Source organism: Acanthochromis polyacanthus, chromosome 3 (assembly GCF_021347895.1).
Source record: "Acanthochromis polyacanthus isolate Apoly-LR-REF ecotype Palm Island chromosome 3, KAUST_Apoly_ChrSc, whole genome shotgun sequence".
Taxonomy (NCBI): domain Eukaryota; kingdom Metazoa; phylum Chordata; class Actinopteri; family Pomacentridae; genus Acanthochromis; species Acanthochromis polyacanthus.
Window position 1 is genome coordinate 22,803,794 of NC_067115.1, and position 21,933 is coordinate 22,825,726.

At 42.9% G+C, this 21,933-nt stretch overlaps 2 protein-coding genes across 2 annotated transcripts in view; both read left to right on the forward strand.

The window, feature by feature from the left end:
- si:dkeyp-118a3.2 (neurofilament medium polypeptide) overlaps positions 1 to 10,998 on the forward strand; it is a 50,464-nt gene extending 39,466 nt beyond the window's left edge. The window contains exons 2-5 of the mRNA XM_051946555.1: positions 5,572 to 6,786; positions 7,494 to 7,811; positions 8,481 to 8,598; positions 9,336 to 10,998. Of these exons, the coding sequence (XP_051802515.1) occupies positions 5,572 to 6,786; positions 7,494 to 7,811; positions 8,481 to 8,598; positions 9,336 to 9,477 (1,793 nt within the window). The 3' untranslated portion in view covers positions 9,478 to 10,998. The remainder of the gene's footprint in view (positions 1 to 5,571; positions 6,787 to 7,493; positions 7,812 to 8,480; positions 8,599 to 9,335) is intronic.
- A 2,739-nt stretch (positions 10,999 to 13,737) lies between these two features.
- tyrp1b (tyrosinase-related protein 1b) lies at positions 13,738 to 19,440 on the forward strand. Its single transcript, XM_051946300.1, is given in 18 exon segments — positions 13,738 to 14,067; positions 14,952 to 14,981; positions 14,983 to 15,094; positions 15,096 to 15,309; positions 15,571 to 15,679; positions 16,298 to 16,326; positions 16,329 to 16,418; positions 16,421 to 16,458; positions 16,460 to 16,510; positions 16,720 to 16,741; positions 16,744 to 16,842; positions 16,845 to 16,920; positions 16,953 to 16,954; positions 18,185 to 18,352; positions 18,630 to 18,809; positions 18,897 to 18,946; positions 18,948 to 19,044; positions 19,129 to 19,440. Coding segments are annotated over 18 exon segments (1,770 nt in total). The 5' UTR covers positions 13,738 to 13,870; the 3' UTR covers positions 19,335 to 19,440.
- The last annotated feature ends 2,493 nt before the right edge of the window (positions 19,441 to 21,933 follow it).

Sequence of the window (21,933 nt, forward strand, 5' to 3'; positions counted from 1 at the left end):
TATGGCTGCTAATGTGTTTTGTGAGCCCAGTGACCCTTAACCTTTGACTACCAAAATGTAATTAGTTCATCCTTGAGTCCAAGTGAACATTTGTGTCAGATTTGAAGAAACTCCCTCAAGGTTTTTAAGAGAGATCGCTTTTACGAGAGAGGCATGGACAGATGGATGGACAACCCCCTCCCACAAAAATGCCTCAGGCCATGTCTGTCACCTGTATGGATACATAAAACTGCAGTTGATCACCAGTTGCCTGCAGGTGGCACGTGTCAAAACCGCAGAAGTGATTACTCTCCTTGTCTGTAGATGATGCTCATTAGCAAGTCTGCATCTGCACCTCATTACCTGTGCTACTGTTGGATTTTCTTACAAGTTAGACTTGAAACACAAATCTAAATAAACAGGCTGTATATCAACAACCCTGACACCATGATAATAAAAAAACATACCATATGCGTTTGCAGTTATTTGGCTGCATGCACATTCAGTCTAATGTCTTATCTTTTGATTCAAGGTTTCATGTTGATTGAAAGAAACTTCTTTCATCTAAGGGGCCGTTTATACGAGGACCATCCTAACAGAAAACGCAAAAGTGGCGTCTTGTCATTTCACGTTTAGACGAGCGGTTTTGAAGGAAATCTGCGTATATACGGTGACTCTATAGTGTGTGGAATTCGATTGGATATGCATGCCAGGCAGCTGGGTGGCGCTGTGATAAAACTCTGCCATGTCTACGCGCATGCTTACTATCTCCCTTTTCGGATCTCCGCCGCGGTAAATGTTCATGAATGGAATCTGTACAGATTCTGTACGTTTGTTGGTACGACTCCTGTAGTGTACAAAGAGCTGCCAGAGTTGCTTGAAGGTACAAAGGATGGAAATAATCACACATCTTTGTTTACGTCCTTGTACCGGCCGGCAAACCAAAGCACGTATGTGACGTAATCGCGTATGCGACGTGGTCAGATCTCGGCAAAGTTTTGCGTTTAGCTGTTTAGACGGAAACGTAAAGGCGGAGCGTTTTCTACTTTTCCACTCTGGAGGCCGGTTTCAAATTTTTGCGTTTTCAAGCCCCCAAAACGCCGTCCTCGTATAAACGGTAGGGTGTTTTGTTGAAATATTTTGCCGTTTTCACCTGCAAGCGTCCTCGTGTAAACGGCCCCTAAATCACCAACATAGAGTCACTTTAAGCTTTGTGGTCTGTGTGTAAACGCAAGTGTTCAAAGGGATTTTGTGCCATGAACATGCTGGTGAGTACAGCTGGAGTTGAGGTTAACGTTGGTTAGTCACCTCCACCACCCTCTGTTCATGGAGAGCACATCTGAAATTCCAACATTGACATGTGAAATACGGACAGCAACTCCTATGGCCTCACAGCACTGCACAAGGTGCGGCTCCTCCCAGCCTGAAACATAGACCAGCTTTAGAAGCTACACACCGTACGGCATTTCCACCTTAACAAAGATCATTTCAGCAGCATCTAATATGGGTTATTTAACCCCCATTGTGGAAACCCATTATAGAGCAAGAGTGATGATTATAGGTCACTGACTGTATTCTGAAATATATCATTTCATTTTTTTCTTTTATTTTTGCATGCAGGCCCTTATAAATGTTTGTGTGTGAAACAATAATTACCTTTTAAAATGCTACACACTGTGTGTAAGAGTGAATGAGTTCATGTGCAACTGTATGCTATAGGTCTGTACCTATGTGGACATATATGTGTGCATTATTATATTACAATATACAGTATGGGTTTTTTTTGTGCAATAATCCCCCTCTCCAGCCCAGTCACAAGCCAAGTATGAAGTGCTACTGCCTGGTAGCACAAAGCACAATGTGAAGCTCATGTGACCGTATTAACCTTTCAGACCTAATCTCCTGCAGTCACGAATGAGAGAAACTGAGAGAGATCAGAAATTGCAAGTTAGAGAGAATTCAAAAGCATGCAAGAAAGTAAGCAGTGAAGAAAACAGTTCAGATATGTTTTGTTGCTCCTCTGAAGCTCCCCAGTCTCAGTTTTTTTTTTCCTATCTATAGTTTGTTTTGAGACAGAAAACAGAGGCTCTTGATATGCAGAAGTGCAGATTTGGCACTGAATTGTCAAGTAAATCGAACTGAAGCAGAGATCACTGCGCTGCACCCCGTGTGGCTTCAAAAGCAACACAAAGACCGCAGAGAATAATACTGACATGTACTTATACCAACACTGACAGTGAAAAAGTCTTTATCATTTCCATGCTTGGTTTCATAGCTCGGAGCAGACTGTTAGTGTTCCTGCTGAGGAGCCAGCAAGAAAATAAGCTGCTGGTTCAATGAGTCTCACTGGTTTCATGACAGGGGTTTATAGTTTTGTCATGCTGGTCTTTTAGCATGAGAATCAATGGAGCCTTTGGTCAGAATCAGCTGATTTCATTGAAAGGCGAGATACCGTAAAGCTTCCCAGAGGGGCCACTATTATTGGGCAGATCACAGGGCAGCTGGAGTATGATCTATCAAAGACGTACTGCCTTTCTCAGAAAGGAGGGTGGGGCAGTGAAGGGCAGAAAGATATCAGACAAATATCTGGGGAGAATTGATGTCTTTGTCTGGAGCAAAAAAGATGAGAATTTCATGTTTCAAATCGGCATCCCTGCAACATTTAATTCATTCAATAACTCAACTCATTTTACACTCAATCACTTCAGCCTCCATCTTCATTTCCAGCAGACCTGGGTGTGAATGAAGAGCGCTATTTATGTTTAGTATAAATTGATCTATTCATATTACTGCAGTTGATGGTAGAGTGAATGACGGCCCATTGCTGTCATAGAATTAATGAACTTAAAGCGTAAAGAATGATGGTGGAGAAATTCGTCGTGTTATGATTCAAATCTTGTTCGCTTGGCTTGGCTGGTTATCTCAAAGATAATCTTTGTTAGGGATTTTTTGATCCTCTACTGCAGTAAACTGGTGTAATTCAACAACACAGATCCTCTAAACTGACACAATGTGATGTTTTAAATATGTATAATAAATAGCAGTAGTGTAATAACATGGTGGTAGTGACACAATTATAAGGCACACCTAGAAATGCTTTGAACTAAATCCTAAAGTGATAAAATGCTCACAAACACACCCTTTACACTGTGTTGCTTGGTAGGTAACATTTACCATGTTCACCATCTTACCTGAAGCTAATGGGAATCGCATTTGTTTTGCTGACATTCAGTTAAAAATCTAATAATTGGATTAATGAATCAACTCTGGCTCTGTGATGTTAAAGAAAATGGGTCAAGAAGGAGTCCATATTCATTGGAATATGAACAACTGAACCAAAAATTCATGCTCTATCTAGTGAGCTGTTCACTCACATTTTAAGAAGGTTGTTCTTTCAATGCATAAAATGTGAGCTTATTGTGATAAAGGTAGTTGAGGTATCACCAAAATAACTGGGATACATGGCAATATCTCGGAATTATGCATGTCTGTGTCAAATTGTATGCCAATCCATTTAGCAGATATTTTTTAAATTTCACTGAATAAGTGAAAACTACATTACCGTTCTAAAGTTTGGAGTCATTTCAAAATGTCCTTTTTTTTAAAAAGCAAATCAGTTTCTTTTCAATGAACATTGTTAATGTGGTAAATGACTATTCTGGCTAGAAACGGCTGATTTTTAATAGAATGTCTGTGTAGGGGTATAAGCCAATTTCCAGCAACCATCACTCCTGTGTTCTAATGCTACATTGTGTTAGCTAATGGTGTTGAAAGGCTAATTGATGATTAGGAACCCTTGTGCAATTATGTTAGCACACGAATGAAAGTGTGAGTTTTCATGGAAAACATGACATTGTCTGGGTGACCCCAAACTGTTGAATGGTAGTGTACGTCCTGTGGTTTGCGTTGCGAATGGAAAAACAAAATTTCATGGCAAACCATCCAGTAATTCTTGAGATATTTCAGTCGAGATCAAACACAAGAACAGCCTGATAGTGACATCCTTAGATTTATGCAGCTAGCATAGCAAAAATCTGTGCAGTATCACCCCAGACTTTTATATCTTCACTGCACACAGAGATGCTCCAGCTTATTCTTGGCTGCCTCCACAGAGAAAATTTAAACACTTCAGTCCAAGTGGTTGTTTAGTACACTCGGGATGTCTCAATGATGCTAACCTGGATATGAATATAAATAAACTGCAGCAGAAAAAAACTCACCTGGGGGATTTTACATCGCCTCTAGCCATACAGCACGGTTGTAAACTGTGCATTCACTGAAAGATTCCAATTAAAGTAACACCTGCATCCAATTTCCTTGTATTCCCATGCAAACCCTGTCAGACTGGCACTGAACAGGAACATGCAAGACATCCATGTAAATATTCTTTGCATTACATAATGTGAAAGACATTTTTGTTAGACAACCTTACAGTAGGAAGGCATGAGGCATCGCTGTGCTGTTCTAATTCTAGCAGTGCACATAAGACTGGTGACATAGAAGTGGGTGCAGAGGCAAAAAGAAATGTCTCATATGGTGAATAAAAGTACCTGTAACCCACACAGCAGGGAGCCGTTTCCTTTTTGCTTTACGAGCCAACTCAAGTGACTACCGCTTCTTGTCAGATGCATTGTGATTTTATCCTGAACTTCTACATGCAGGCTTTTTGAGCCACACTCAGGTCTACCTCTTCTAGCTCTATGTCAAGTCCTACTGGTAGCATCACTCACACCCCAAACTCACAGCCCACCTATAATTGCTCCGCCAGAGTTCACTGTGAGTGTGACATGCCGCCCATGCTTCACCACGGCCCATGTAAGAGTCTCAAAAGCATTTAACACCGACGTGCTACTTTATGTAAGGACACCATAGAGACACCTGGTGGTACGAAGAAACCTTGGGGTGTCAATATTTAACATGGCAATGTTCAGTTTTTCACCCTCCCTCATTTCTCCGTCACCTGCTAACATCACCCTCCCTTGGACAGGCCCAATTTACCGTCCAACCATCCAGAGTCTACACCCTCAGTGTATGTCTCGTGGTGGGGTACGCACTCACACTTGACATTTGAGCAAGACATTTAGGAGCGAAGGGAAGTAAAGAGCATTTTCTTGGGAGAGACTGGGATTGTATTTCTTTCATGTTTTCTCTGACAACATGGAGTACTGCGCTTTGAAAGGATTCCTGGTGGTTTTGCTGATACAACATTGCAAGTCTAAAGGTACGGTGCTGTTACGCAAATAAGTGATTATATGTGGGCTAATGTATTTGTATTTTGATGAAAATAGTAACACCTGCACACCGACTCCAACCCACATACAATCTGACATCTTGTATTATGAATTAATGAATAAATCAGTGAATAAAAGTATGCCAAAATGGAAAAAAAACACCTGTCTTTGGTGAGGTGACTGCATGTCTTTAGATTTAATTTGCACAATTTATGATATAATTTATAATATAATCAAAGATTGCATAACTGCAATCATCAGCATTCCCTCAATGTAAGCATCAATATAAAACACGCCTAATACTAAGTATTAGTATTACAGCTGCAACAAAACACCAAAAATATTGATACTGTCTCCGTAGATCTGTCTATCTCCATTCAGTCCTCCACTGCGGTTGCCCACCAAGATGGACAGAGATTACCCCAGGATCCAGAGTTGCCCCCCGCAGAAGTGGTGCCAGTAGTGTCCCCTCCTAGCCTGAAGGAGGTGCAGCAGGCCGTGCGGGAGGCATCAGAGCAGGTGGAAGGTCGTGGGGCCGAGGAAGTGCTGAAAGAGCTGCTGGAGAGAGTGGTGGAGGCAGCCCTGGGACAGGCGGAAGCAGGGAACGAAGCAAAAGCGAATGTAGTGCAGGAAGCGGTTGAGGAGGATTCACTGGGGACAGAATCAAAAGAGAGTGAAGCTGAGGCAGAAGTGCTAGAGGAGGCAGTGGAGAATGAAAATATGGGTGACAAGGAGGAGGATACCGGTGTTAAAGAGAAGCAGGAGGTAGCAGAGGCGGATGCGCTTGAAGATGTGGCCGAGGAGGGGAAAGGAGTTGTCGAGGCAGAGGGTGAAACAGCAGCTGGATCTGTGGAGAAGACCACAGCAGGTGTAGAAACTGGAGTCAGAGAAGCAGAGGGTGTGGAGGTTATCGATGAGTCGCAGGGAAGTGAGGAGGAGGTTGTGGAAGGAGCTGTGGCCGCTTTAGAAGAGACAGGAGGGGATTTTGCCATAGAGAAGGCAGGGGAGGACAGCGAGGATGAGCTCGTGTTGTCAGAAGAAAAAGGAGCAGGTGAAACAGAAATACAGGAAGCAGAGGAAGCCCCAGCTGCTGTGGAGATGGCAGTAATTGGACAGACAGATCAGGAGACTGTGGAAGAATCTGAACCATGGCTAGGAGAGGCTGACGTGGAGCAGATAGGGCATGATGGGGCGAGAGAAGAGGCTCCAGGGGATGAAACTCAGGTAGATGAAACGGAAGGTGAAGAAATAGTAGTGCCTTCTGATAATTATGAGATAGAAGCCACACAAAGTGTAGTAGAAGAACCAGTAGAGGGGGAGGAGAAGGAGGAAAATATAGTAAAGGATCCTGAAGGGCTAGAAGGAGAGGATGGCTATTTAGTGGAGGGAGGAACTGCAGAAGAGAAAGAAGCAGAAGGTGCAGATGTAGGGGAAGTAACAGGAGATGAAATAGAAGGAGAGAGTGTAATCAAGGAGGAATCAGTGGCATTGGTGAATGAGGAAAGCGTTCAAAAAGCAGGGGAGGAGGAACAGACTGCTGTGGAGACTTCAAACGGTGGTGAAAAGGAGGATGAAGGTGAGATATGTGTAGTTCCAACAGGTGGAGTTGCAAAGCAGTGCTAAGTGTATTTCCTTTGTAATGGAAATGAAACCTAACACATAAAATTAGGCTTCTGTGGGGTGGTCTGAAAGTGGCATGGTGCCCCGTTGAATCTAGAAAGGATGTCTCAAACCTTCACCACCCCAACAAATCCTCTACACAAATTACACATCTCTTAGCTGCCTAATTCACTGAACTTTCAGTTCATCTGTTAGCAGCTGAAATGTTGAATATGTAAAACCAGCACATAATCTGGGTCACAAAAGCCTAAAACTGCAATGGTATTTGTCTTTAAAAAATTCACTTGCATTAGACTCAGCAGCTTTGCAGCTTTTGCATTGTTTGCATCTTAACCTACTTTGAGAGAGGAGCGGTCTTAAATTAAGATTCTAAGCCCTTTTAATACACTTTGCAATACCTTGGCGCCCAGTCCATGCTATAAAAAAACAGATACTGTGAAAAACAGTAAAATTCTCCATGTTATTTGTCCAATGTCCATGCAAACACTGACATGTGCTGCAGATGATACTGAGTTCTCTTACAAACTGTGACCCGCCTCCTGCTTTCAGCTACAGCACATCTATGCGTTATCCTACATTCCATAGGTCCACTTGACAAACCCTAAACCTTGGCCTCTTGGCTTAATTTTCATGTGTGTGTCACATACCAAACCTCTCTTCTAGAAGTGCCGGTGATCTCTGGCCCAGAGCCTGGGGATGGTGAAGAAGCCTTTGTGGAGCAGAGCCCTGAGAACCAGGCTCCCTCCCCAAACCCATCCGTCAGTGAGGTGGAACCTGGAGAAAACACTCCTGATGAGGAGAAGTCAGACCATGGCAACGAGATCATCACCACCACCGATGACCTTTTGCCACAGGAGCCCGCTGTGGCTCAACCTACACTGGATCATTTTGTGAATGGTGTTCTAGGTGAACAACCCGAGGCCCAAGGAGAGGAACCAGGAGAGGCCAATGAGCTGGTAGAAGATACAGCTGGAACTATAGGTAAAATGAAACGAAAAAACAAAAGATTTTATTACAATTGAGTGTTTCAGCACGATTCCTGCAGCAGCGAGTGTGTGGAGTCAAACTTTTTTCCAAAATACCAGTGACAATTATTGTAGTTCTCAGGCTGTTTTTTAAACCAATCCTAGGCTATTAATGGTTTGGGGGATAATTAACAGCAGATTTTTTTTTTGAAGCTTAGAACTTGGGCAAAATGATGAAGAAAACAGACCATTACTATGATTCTGCCAACTAAATATGCAGATGGCCGAGTTGATGTCGTTCCATTCGACTAAGCAGTGGAGCAGGATAACTATCCACTCTAACTGGTGAGGGAAGACCAGAAAGTTGGGAACATCCTGTCACAATATAACACGCTGTTTCCTGCCTCACGAATATGGATGATAAGTGTTTACTTCATACTCTTCCTATGCCCCGTTGCCTCACACACATGCCCATTTTAGCTGGTGTAATTTAAAACTGTGTCAAATGACACAGCAGGGCCAAAAAGCGAGGTATTCTTTTGCATTTGAGGGACAGACAATTCGACTGTGGAAAATTGCAGTGCATCAAATTTCTTGTTTTTTGATGGGTAATTTTTTTTCTCCTCTTCCTTTTCTTGCCTCACATTTGTTATGCTCTCTCCTCTGCCTTATTATATCTGTTTAGAGACAAATGAGCTGGGCCTGGAGGCATGGAAGATTGGGGCTATTTCCGCTGCAGTGTTCTTGGTTTTGGAGACTGTTGTCATCATTATCTATATCCTCAAATGTCGCAACAAAAACAGGTAAGTTGCACCACTTTCCGTGCACTTAATCTCCAGGAACACTCAAAAAAAAGTTGTCTAATGGGCCCAGATTTGTTGGTGCACTAAAAGTACGGCTCAAATCTGCTTCACTTATTACTGTTCAACTCATAGCCGATGTAATTTTTCTTGTCGCCAATCATCCATTATGGCTTTATAATTCAAGATGGTTCAAGCCACATTGTTCACCCAGCAGCCTCAGACAAAAGTAGATGTTCTCAACAACTCAAATTTTGTGTTCCGACTCGGTCTTCATGAAGTTTTTTTCCCTCCATTTTATTTATTTTATTTTGATGAATGAAAACCGAAATAAAACTTCTTCTGCATTCACACGACCATATCCCAGTGCTTCCTCTCTAATAGCCAAAATAAGCCATCTGATTGCTAGCTGTAGCACCAACAGCGCTACAATCACAGATGGGACTCACAGCAGTGCTGGTACATGATTGCTTTCGATGTTGCCCGAGCTGCAGCTAACATTTCAAGACTGATAGATGATGAAATGAGGAGGCTGTGCTCAGTATTGGGTCAGTACTTCCCCCCTCTGTTCACAAAAAGTATATGTTTTTTTTCTCCAGTAATACAGCTGTACCTACTTTTTTTTATATTATTTCTCCACTCGGCTCAATGCAACAAGTAGTTAATTTGTCGAAAGGCAACAGTAAGAAACAACAGCAATAACAGTGATAATGGGATATTGTTTATGTGTGTGTGTGCAGTACCCCGGCCCGACAGCGGGCATGCGAGGAAGGGTGCGTTGAACCAGAGGCAGCTACAGGAGGTGACTGCAGTGACGACACACTGCCTGCAGGCAATGGAGACACTCAACAGTACGTTCACACTTCACAGTATCTATACTGATGGCACATTACATACATACAGTGTCATAAAAAAAAAGCCTCCAGAATGGCTTCAAAGTTCCTTGGAAGTCATTTTCCATGTCTTCAGATCTTGACTGGAGGGATGTACACTATTCTTCCAAAAGATATTTCCTCCTTTTGTACTTGGAGTTTCATCTAATACATCTAACGCGTTTAACATATCAGCCTGAAATCTTCCAGAGGCGTTCGCTTGGGTGGAAATTTGCTGAAAGTGAAGTCATACAAGGAGGCATATCACAGCATTTGAATGCCTCTTAAAGCATTCAGTCAGCCCTTTTACATGGAAGCTTCTGCCTTCGTTGCTGTCTTTCTCTACTCATTTATCAAGTTTTGCTTTAATTTATCAACCATCTGTACATGTACTGTATATATATATATTTATACAACATTTCTTGAACGGACAAAAATGACTTTTACAGATGGTGAATTAAAATTAAAACTGACGGCAGCGATCGAACAAAACGTCCACACACTGCTCTGACAGCGAAGATGAAGATCTCATTGTCAGCCTTCACCAGACTTCACCATAGATCAGCATTAGCAGTTCACTGTACATGATCTCACTGAGATCAAAGAGGAATTCTCTCTGCCCGGCTTTTCTCTACTCTCTCCCACTCCACTTCCTCCTAAAAGGTGATTTGCTTTTGCTCCCATCAAACTGACCTCTACAGCATCAGTCTCCCTGTCACCTACACTAACCAGATGTCAGACATTCCCTTTGTCAGCTGACTGAATATTGTGCACTGACCTGCATACTTGTGGTTCATAGGAACCGCCAGTTGTGTGCTTCTCAGCTGATTCCCTTCTGGCTGTTTTGTAGCTTACGTGCACAGGATTCTGTTCACTGCATCACATGAGAGTGTGAGTCCCGTGAATCCAGAGAATTACTGGGTAATACCGCTATTTACCCTAATCAGACTAGCAGGCTTGAATCAATAATAAGCCAAAGGTGCATATGTGCAAGGAGCGTCCATTTGAAACTATGGAAGGACACGATGTGCAAGAAACAAAAACAAATTCACTAAAACTCAAGGCGAGATTGAAAAAGTGGATTTAAACAAACCTCAGCTGAAGAGGACTGTGTCCGTTGCTTGTGCAAGCGAACGTGTGCAAGACACAAAGAGGAATGTGATGAATGCCCAGCACAAGCGATAACAAAGCAACACTGAATCATTTAACAGTCAACAGAGTCATCTTGAAATGCGTCCTTGTTAAGAGACTGTATAGCTGCAATGACAATCCAGCTGTCATTTGAAGACGGAATCACTAAATCACTGTCAACTAAAAAATAAAAGCACTTTTCAAATAGTATCTAAAAGTCTCATCTTTTCATCTTTTCTCATCATCTGAATAACAAATGAGCTGCTCCTTGTACATACTGGGATGCAAGAAGCCAGGATAGAAAGCAAGTAAACTCCAGATCAAAGCATCAAGCTAAATCTTCTTTAGCATTTCAACCATGTGACTGTAATTCAAACAGCAGTTAGTTACCTGGAAATGAACTCAGGATATGAGCACTTCTTGTTTTTAATGTAGACTGCATTCTGTTAAACTTGGCATACAGTATTTGCAATGGCAAAAAAAAAAAGAGAAAGAAACAAATGACTGACTGAATGATGCACAGTCTAGAGAACAGGCATGACTTAATTTCGCCTTGTTGGGATGGAGTCCTGTTTGTAAAGCAAAGAAGCTGCTTTCTCGAGGGGGGGGGGGGGGGGGGGGGGGGGGGGGGGGGGGGGGGGGGGGGGGGGGGGGGGGGGGGGGGGGGGGGGGGGGGGGGGGGGGGGGGGGGGGGGGGGGGGGGGGGGGGGGGGGGGGGGGGGGGGGGGGGGGGGGGGGGGGGGGGGGGGGATTGTAACTGGAAATGACTGGAAATGAAGCAGAGCTAATAGCTAAAAATAAAGTAAAACGTGGCACACAAGTTGGATGTAAACCATTTAATATAGTAGAAAAAACCCTGAATATGGTTCTAAACTGTCACCCAAACACTGCATATGCTTCCATCTTTAATACCCCTCCCTCTAACTGAATCTGACTTTCAACCCTAAGACTATAATTTAGTTTATTTCTTACAATACTGAGCACTTGTCTTGCAGGCGTAGCATGCAACAGCCTGTCTCTTTAGGTCTTTACACATGGACATTTAGTATCTACTTGCAGCACATGGAGGCCTGATATGCATGAGACAAAAGGAGAGAAATATCTTAATATATTCCATATGTAAAATAACCAACGTGAACCTGACCCAAGCCCACCTCAGAAAGCCATGCTCCTTTGAAGAAACATTCGAGATTAGCATTATAAAGTGTTCAGGGTAAGATGAATTACACCTAAAATGGCGGTGTGGATACCCTTGAGAGGCAGTCCAGCTAGGGCACGTAAACACGCATGCAGCACTTTGAAATTCGTTCACTCAGGACAGCATCACCTGCAATTAGTCATAGCATCAAGTGATCTATTTATACCTAGGTGTGTCATTATCTCCCAGCGTATCTTATTCCAGCACAGTTTGTGAGACTCTCCATCTGGTGTGGAAGTCATTAAATAAACAGACCTTCCAGTGAGAACATTAGCGTTTGCTCACAGCGGCGCATTCAACAGCAGTTTGACAGCCATTATAAAGACGCCAGATTAAACTGTGTTTGAATTTTACCATTAACTTAACGTCTCTCATTAAAACATGTCCGTCTTTGTATTCCTGTATTGCATCAAACAACTCCTTTCATGTTACTGATATTACTACCGTTACTCGGCGTCAGTTGTTTCTGTCTTGTGTTTTCCCTTTCTTTCATTCATCAAATACAACCGTCAATCACTGCCAACTCCTCTCCTGTCCTTTCCGTTAGGATAGCCACCGCTTGACCCGTCTGATGTGGCTTCGACCCTGGCCACAACAAAGGAGAAGCAAGGAGACGAGCATCGCGATATCCATGTCAGACCTCCCGCCCGGCTCCACAGAGGAGTCGGCCAACACTGGACCAGGACCAGACTCTTCACAAGACCTCAGGACTTCCATCCTTTAGGGGGTCCAAATGTTTGTCTGTTCCTGCTGCGTCTAAATGAAACCCAAAAAGGCCACTTTCCAAGCCTGCACCCAATCCCAAATCACCTAGTTACCCTAAATTCTCAAACCCAACACAGACTGCCTTGGAGTCAAACTGTAATAACTAGTGTATATGTGTCACATTTATATTTGGTGTATATGTCTGTTTATTTGTCTGTGTGTGTGTTCATGTGAAGTGAGAAAAAGAGACACTGTAACACATTTTGCATGTATGAATATGTGGATGAGTGAACAGGAAGAGCATGTTTTAAAATGCTGTGTGCAAGTGCGAGTGTGGAAATGTGCCAAAAACTGTTTTGTATCTAGCTTGATGTCTGTAAACTCTTTAGGCTGAAACGGAATTGCTGAGAAATGTTTTTCACACTGACCACTTCAGTCATGCTGTTCAAAGTTGTTGAAAAGAATAGAGCAGGAGCAGCGACAATAAGCAATTTTCCTGTTTTAACGGCATTCAGTACAGTTTGTTCACAAAGTGCTGGCAGTACCATAGAGTGCTATGTCTGAGCAGTCTCATTAAACTGTACAACAGGGGCCTTCGAGGAAAAGAAAAAAAATGGATTTTTCCATTACTGAGATGGATTTTAAAATTTGATTTGATTTTTATTCTACATAACTCTTGACCTTTGTATCATCATTTGTGATTTGAGCAATACAAAATAAAGAGATAATATTGAAAATGTTCCCTTTTTTTCTCTACCCAGTATGGATTTTTCTGCACTGATGAGGTTTACCATAAATTTGCATGCACAAATGTTTTCAGATTTTTTCCCCCAGTCGTGTATCTTCTTTAATAGATAATAAAACAATATCACGTTGTTACTTGCACTGTAAAAATTAACCTGTAAAAATAAAAGAAAATCTGACAGAAAGGGTGCCAGAAAATAAACAGAGGAATATTCAAAAAGTGTAATAATAACAGAGAAAATAACAGCAAATATCTGCAAATAATGATATTTTAGCTGATTTAAATACAGCAAAACAGCAGTTTTACTGTCACACATTATGAAAAATAAATATTTTTAAAAAGATTTTTGATATGGACATTATGCACTGTTTTGGCCTGTTTAATTTATTTTTAATCATTTTATTTTTTATTATCTGTAATTCAACATAACAAGGAAAATCTGTTAAAGGACAACAAATTATTTTTTTAAAAAATTACAGAAATCCTCCAAAAAACATTTGTTTTACAGTATAAGTGAAACGCCCAAATTTTTCTCGAGAGTGACTAAAGCATGAATGTCATCGTACAGTTGAGTCTTTTGTGAGTGACCCACAATGAACTTAACGGACTCTGATCACAAGGCGCATGAATGAGTGTTTTAGAAATCACTCGAGGACCTTTCAGAGTACCCATGTGTTCTGTGTTCTGTGTGTGTGTGCTTACACAAGCTGCAGAAAGGTCTGGTCATGTGCTCGAAAGCTATTTAAGACAGAAGAGGGAAATGGACCGACTCTTGGGGGGCTACAGTTCTGCAATCAGAGGAGCAGCATGCACAGTCAGAGGTAGGGGGAACACATTACACTGATTCTTTTTCTACATAATGAACTGTGGAATGCAGAAAGTCTTACAACTTACTGGTATGAGTGACTGCTTCAGCACGTTTACAAATTGAAAATAGACATGAGATAAATGTGCAATTAAGTCAGATGATGAAATCAAGTTTTTCTTCCAGATGGAGGTAGACAAAATATTTCACACGTAAGCCAGCCAGCGCTGTACTGAAGTCCTCAATCATTCATATTAGTCCTGTATTTCAGCGGAGGTGGAAAAATGTAGAACAGTTCCATTGTCCCCCCTTTTTTTCTCTGTTTTTTTAATTGGTAACTTTTCTTGAGTGGTTGTTATCACTGTTTTGTTGTAAATAATTGCTCCTGCCAAATTATTAGTCCGTCCTTCGTTCATTCCTAATCAACAAGCTTCAAAAGACAAGCAAATCTAACTACAAAAGGTTGAAGCAAATCATCTCTTGTCGTCTATTGTTTGAAAGCATTTCTGAACTTGTAAGAGTTGAAAGCTAATGGCTTTGTGAATTATGAATAGTGACTCGTACTGCCTGCAGGGGCGTGTAAGAAGTTTTGGAATAATGTTAAGACAATTGGCTTTAACAAGAGAACACAAACCGACTGAGTTGTTCTTGAGCTTAATTGAAGAGTAAGTATGTCTGTGGTGTATTGAATTTTTTGTCTTCATCTTACAAAACGTGTTCTGGGAGAGACTCTAGCCCTTCACAAACATGAACATAAGTGGATTAGAAAAGAATGTTAAAAAAAAAGAAATCTAGACACGTAAAGCATCCCTACCCTCTCTCTGTATTTCTAAAATCTCAACTTTATCCTGTCCTTATTCGACCATCTAACCTGTACCACCTTCTTCTGTGTTTTGGTAGCATGTGGACGGCGAGTCTCCTGGTGGCGACCTTGTTGCGGCCTAACGCTGGCCCAGTTCCCCCGGGAGTGTGTCACCCCTGAGGGGCTGCGGAGCGGCCAGTGCTGCCCCTCTCCAACAGGGGTGGCGGGGGATGAGTGTGGCCTCCAGCACAGGAAGAGGGCAGTGTGTGAACATTGCGGCCGACAACCGCCGCCACGGACCTCAGTACCCCTATGCTGGACGTGACGACAGAGAGAGGTGGCCGCTGAGGTTTTTCAACCGCACCTGCCAATGCAACGGGAACTTCAGCGGCTACAACTGTGGGCGATGCAGACACGGGCTGACCGGACCGAACTGTGATCAGAGGATCTCTGTTGGTAAGAGAACGGATGCCGTTGGGCTTAAAAAATTCAGGCAACTTTTTAATTTGTGACTCCTGCTGTGCCCTTTAAGATTTCACAGGTCTACATCAGCCAAGGGAATAGAGGCATGCATTGCTAGAGAAAGGAAATGTCTGTGTTAATTTTTAATAACATTTTCTTTCCTCTGCTCCTCGTTCGTTCCTCCACACCTCGACAACCTCTCATTCTCTCTCTTCCTTCCCTCCTGTCTGCCTCCACCCATTAACCTCGCTCCAGTAAGGAGGAATATCATGCAGATGAGCACAGCTGAGAAGCAGGCCTTTGTGAATGCTTTGGACCGAGCTAAGAGGACTGTCCACCCCGACCTGGTCATCTGCACAAGAAGGTAACATAAGTATAATAACATAAGCCAACTTCAAATGAATCTAACGGCCTCACTTTAAAGAAGGGGTGACTTTTAAATAGCTACTCTTGGTCTAGTATTAACACCTGGAGTAAAATGCAATTTGAAACAATCTGAATCTGCCACTGGAAAGCCCAAAGATTTGGTTGCCTATGCACACACTGTGCATTTTAAAATGAGCACAATCCTAAAATGCACTTGTGGCAGCTTTCTGTAAAGGCTGCAGGTAGCGAGAGCAACTTATCAGCAATATATTATTATTATCAGCAGTAGGAAAGGGAATTATAATCTTTTAAATAACACTACATAAATCTGTGAATAACCTCCTTTCCTAATCAGCCGAGAATTGCAGCAGATTAATTCTTAGAGCAATTTTCACCTGCAGGTAGAAAGAACCCTGTTAGACTCCCTCATAAAAAAATGTTATTTCTGCTCTATTATAACCACAGGAATAAAATGTATACCTACATATGTGTGTGGTTCAGTTAAATGCATGCATCCTCTCACTTTTGGAGTTTGGACAATAAAAGGTCTATCTTAAAGCAGTGTGGAGGGAAAAAACAAAAACAAAAACAGTGACATTCGCCTCCTTATCTTTAGGTACCAGGAGGTGCTTGGGCCTGATGGCAACACCCGCAGTTTGACAACATCACCATTTACAACTACTTTGTTTGGAGCCACTACTACTCTGTCAGTAAGACGTACCTGGGGCCAGGCCAGACAGCTTTGGGGGTGTAGACTTCTCCCACGAGGGCCCCGGTTTTTGTTACCTGGCATCGTTTTCATCTGCTGCAGCTGGAGAGAGACATGCAGGTGAGTCGAGGGAAGGTGGGGAGAAAGAACAGGACAATGGATAGAAAGAATGTAAGGATATGTGATGGGTTGATGGCGGAGGAAGGAAGGGTGACCAGAGTGCAGTAGAGGAAAGTAGATAACAGGGAAGAAGTAGAAGAAAACAATGTAAAGGAACTGTTCTTTAACACACTCATGTAACCGTTCACTTGTCCCCTTCAACCATGCAGGACAATGCTGAGCGACCCACCTTCGCCTCCCCTACTGGAACTTTGCCCATCGAGGCAGCGAGTGCGACATCTGCACCGACGACCTGCTGGGAGCCAGGAGCTCATTCGATATGAACTCCATCAGCACAACTCTGTGTTCTCTCAGTGGAGGGTGATCTGCGAGAGCGTGGATGACTACGACACTTTGGGCACCGTCTGCAAGTAAGACCACCACACGCCATACCTCGCTATAGCAGTGGAGCGGTGCTGATGTACAGCATCGTCTCAGCTGCTTCAGAAAAGAGGGCAAAGAGCTCATAAAGAGAGCATGTAGAACATAAGCTACTATAAATAATACCTCACAGCTGTTGTGCTAAATTCGATATCGCCCGCCATTACCACAGTTTGTTTGGAGCTACTCTAGAAACATTGCCTTCTGTACCGCACAATGCATCTTACGAATACTTCTCAATTCAGGGAGCTTAATTTCTCAATAGAAGATATCAGAACAGTAGGTTTCCGGCGTTAATTCCCAAAGGGTCACGAGATTTCCACTAGAATAAGGGAACGTTTATGCTGTTATAAGCCGCATAAGCCAGACTTTAGGTGATCAGATTTGCGGGGGATTGGATCACGCTGGCACCTAAATCACTACCTTTGCTTTAGCGTTCAAATATAGCACATGCAGGATTTTCTTTTCATCTGGAATAATTAAGAAGGTCAATCATCTGTCACTGTAGCGCAATAAAAGGGAGATCCTTTTGAACCGCCGTGTAAGAAAAAAAAAGTTTGGTAACAGGTAGGACACGTGAGTGGCTGACACTTGAGTGATCTGACTCGTTATTTCCCCCTTACAGAATCATGAGAGGCCTGGTATTTCCTGCATCAACAAGCAACATCTCCTTAAATGGGTTAGGATGGTGGTGGTGGGGGTTGCCTCATTTGTGCATGTGCTTGTTGAAGACAGGAATCTTAGCAGTCTACTGGTTCCTTTGATCTGAGGGAATAATCTTCAAACAGACAGACAACTCAGTTATGTAGCCTTCTGTTTTATGTGCTTGTGTGTAGGAGAAAGTACAAAAAGAAAGAAAGAAGGAGATCGTGCATGCAACAGAGAGAGAGAGAGACAGAGAGAGAGAGAGAGAGAGAGAGAGAGAGAGCAGAAGAAAAAAAGAAAAACTTCTGTTCAGTCACAAAGCTCCAACTCACTACTGTTGACTTTTACTGAATAATTTAAAAAAAGAAAACTGCCATCCTGTCATGTTTAAGATGGATCAAACTAGTTGAGTCTCCCGCACAGAATTAGAGAGAGGTTAAAATAATAACAACATTTCTAAACAGATTTCTTCTCATTTCTGTGAGTGATATTAGCATGAGTTAATTACTGATTTTCTGAGTGACCCCACTAACCAGAAACGATGCCCGTCACTGTGTTATTGTAAGGGTAATTCTGTTCCTCTCACCTGGGTTCTCTCTTTGTTATTAGGTACGGAGAGCAGTCCCATCAGGAGGAACCCCGCTGGCAACGTGGCTCGGCCCATGGTGCAGAGGCTGCCCGAGCCCAAGGATGTTTTGGACTGTCTGGAGCTCAACACCTTCGACACGCCTCCTTACTACTCCACCTCCTCCGAGAGCTTCAGGAACACCATTGAAGGTGTGTAGCTCCAAGTCAGAGGTCAGACCCAGAGCAGGAGCTGGGATTTAGCTTCCTCAGATGGACAAAGGGGATTTATTCAGGCTCAGCTCAGAAAATAAAGCTGAAGTACTGTGTGACTGTATAGATACAAACTCAGAGCCAAAAAACACACTCACTCAGTCCTCCGCCCACACGCACATATGGTGAGCTCCAACACAGCATTTGATGTGCCTAATTTTGGTAAATCACAGTTCTCATTAATTTATCTTTTTGTTGTTTGTTCAATGCCTTCTAGGCTACAGCGCCCCCCAAGGGATGTATGACCCAGTGATCCGCAGCCTCCACAATCTGGCCCACCTCTTCCTCAACGGGACAGGCGGACAGACTCACCTGTCGCCCAATGATCCCATCTTTGTCTTGCTGCACACCTTCACCGACGCCATCTTTGACGAGTGGCTCAGGAGACACCAACCAGGTACACTCAGACTAACTCACACACAGAAACAGAAACCCCTTTGAAGGATGGCTTGGCACGTAGACATATTTTTTTTCCTGCCAACAGGTGAAATCGTTTACCCGGAGGAGAATGCTCCTATTGGTCACAACCGCCGGTTTCAACATGGTTCCTTTCTGGCCTCCTGTCACCAATGCTGAGATGTTTGTCGCTGCCCCAGAAAACCTGGGATACTCATACGAAGTCCAGTGGCCAGGTGAGCTTCAGCGCACACACACAGCCACACATACATCCATCCACACAACTCAGTGACCCCCAATGACCCTCTTCCCTTTTGCAGCTCGGGCTTTCACCCTGTCTGAGATCATTACTGTAGCTGTTGTTGCTGCAGTGCTGGTTGTGGCGGTGGTGGGAGGCGTCATTGCCTGCGCTGTGCGAGCTCGTTCCTACCGCTCGGCTGAGGCCTTAGAGCCGCTGCTGGGAGAAACTTTCCGACGCTACTCAGAGGATGACCGCAGGCTGGACAAATCCCAGTCTGTTGTCTAAACCCACGCCTTTCTGACGAGGCCTTAAAATTGTCATGCACTTGTTTTGTGTTTCTTTTTTATTCCCCCATTTGCTCTAATAAAGTTGAACTGGTTTGGAGCCCAGAGCCTGTTGTGTCCGTGCCTGTATTTGTTATTTATTGTGGGTCTGGCGGATCTTTTGTTTAGCTCATACAGCAGCAGGGGTCAGACTATAGCCGAGGGGCCAGATTACCTGAAGCAGCTTACAATGGATCTCCACTGAAGGTCAAAACTCAATCATTTAATGACTCCAAAAATAATTCCACCTTTTCAGCTGCCGAAGTAGAAGCTGCTACTATATGAATGTAGATTAAGCTGATCCGTCTGGGAGATAAATGGGTGACATCATGCAGTCAGATGGCATGTTTGTGTTCCCATTTCTGCCATTCTGTGAACAAAAGGCTGCGCTGCATGAACACACCACAGACAGGTCTTTCTGCTGCAGGCCTTCAGCTGCAGGCGCAAATTTCATTGTCTGAAGCCTGAGGCCAACTGGCAAATCACATCACTGAATGCAATGTTACTTCTAACCAATGAGCCAAATCGAGTCCATGCAAATTTCCATGTGCTCCATAAGAGCACACGCACCGCCCTCATGTGGACATAACACATTACTGCGAAAAGAGGAAAGCGACTCAGTTCACATCTTTCACTTATTTACAGTCCTCTTTTATTCACATTTCCTAAATTATGATCTTGCTGAATGTGTGCAGTAACAAAGGCTTTTAATTCCAGCACACCTGGAACGCAATAGATCGTTCTAAATACTTTAATATGACTTCAGACTCCTGAAGGTATTTTTATACCGACGTCACCATAGAGCTGCTACAGACCTGCAGTGTCCACACTTGTCACAGCGGGTTGAAAACAGAATCAGAAAGGCGTTTCTTACCTCGACTTAAACCGAAATGAATTGCAGATAATGCAGCTTCTGAACTGCAAAGTATAAGCACCTTTTCTACGCTCTTCTGACCTTTTCGTTTGTCACATTCAGCCTTTAAATCGGAGTGTGCCAGAAAATGCGACCGCAGGCTCACGCGTAATTACGCACAAGGCTCACAGCTTGTGCTGTTATTAATCCCATGTTGCTCCTCTGATGGCGCGTTGATGTGTGGGTCTTCCATTGTTTGTTTTTCTGAGGATCTCGGTGGCGGAGAGGCAGGTTCATATTTCTAAATTAAAGTTGCTCATTGCAGTTTCTAACAGCAGAGATGGCAAGCTTTGCAGATTCATTCTGATTATTTTTCTAAGTTAGGGGAGATAAAGAAACATGGATGAAACGAACAGAACTTTATTCCTGGCAGACTAGTGAACAACCTTAAAAAGAAGCTTTTATACAAGTAAAAGAAACTCTGGGACAAATTACGCTTTAAATAAATGTGTGTGCAGGGATCACTTGGACTTATACATTTTTAAAATCCTGCCTATGTCTTGCCTAAAAAGTAGTCAGATAAATGAATAGATAAAGGGCACACAAAGCCCATTTAATCTGCATTAAATCATTTGACCTTCACATTCTTATTTTAATAAGACAGAGTGGTTTTTAAAACTCCATAACCTGATAATACGGCATGTCATGCAGTGCTTCTCTGCTATAACCGCATGACTGTGTCTAATTATTTTTTGCTTCAGGCTATGCCACTGAATAAAAATGGGTGACAGAGGTATGCATGTTTCTCTGCGCCAAATTTCCAATCAGTCCAGCTCATTTGTTAATGACAGCCTCGGCTCAGTGCTGGGGAATGACATGGAACTAGTGGCACCTTTTGATAGCTGTGATTAACTGTCGACCCACAGTACAGTGGTTACAAATGAATTTCCCTGTTGGGATATTTTTGTCTTGCTTTCAGGGAAGCAGGATTTCAAGACTCAGCACTGGACCGAATTACTTAGGACTGGCACTTTTGCAGCACAGGCTGATGTCCTGAAAAAGGATGTCATGGGAATGGATGGAGAAAGAAGAAGAGATTTTTTTGGATCTATCATCTGTTGGCTATTCTTTCCTCACCACCAGGTTACACTGACAGCAAAGAGACTGAGCATGATTTATGAATATGGATAGATGCGGCAGTCACACATAGTACAATCATTTGGCCACCGCTTTCCTCATGAGAGACAGTATCATTAGTGCCTTTCAAGTGTGCTCCTATGAAAATCATTTTTATTTTCAGCTGCAAAAAATGCATAACAGTTTAAGCGTCTCCCAAAATTGCTGTACTGCCCCGTACATATTAGAACAAGGGGTTGGAAGGACCATGGTCTGGAAAAGGTCCGGTTGCCCGTGACCTGCTGCTATATTCCTCATAAATGTTTGAGGAAAGGGGAATTTGAGCCTAGTTGTGAAAACCAGCACCTCGGTTTTCATGCTTAATGAGAAAGAAGAACGAGAGATGTAAATGCATCTGCCCTCTGCTACTCCCACAAGAGTTGTAGGAGAATCTATTGAAGTGAACGCAGACAGTTAAAGTGTGTTTTAAATGTTAAACAAATAGCACATATAAGCTGAAATTTTATTATTCACCAAAGCACAGCTATTATATTGCAGGAGACATCCGAGCTAAAAGCAGAAGAAAAAAAAA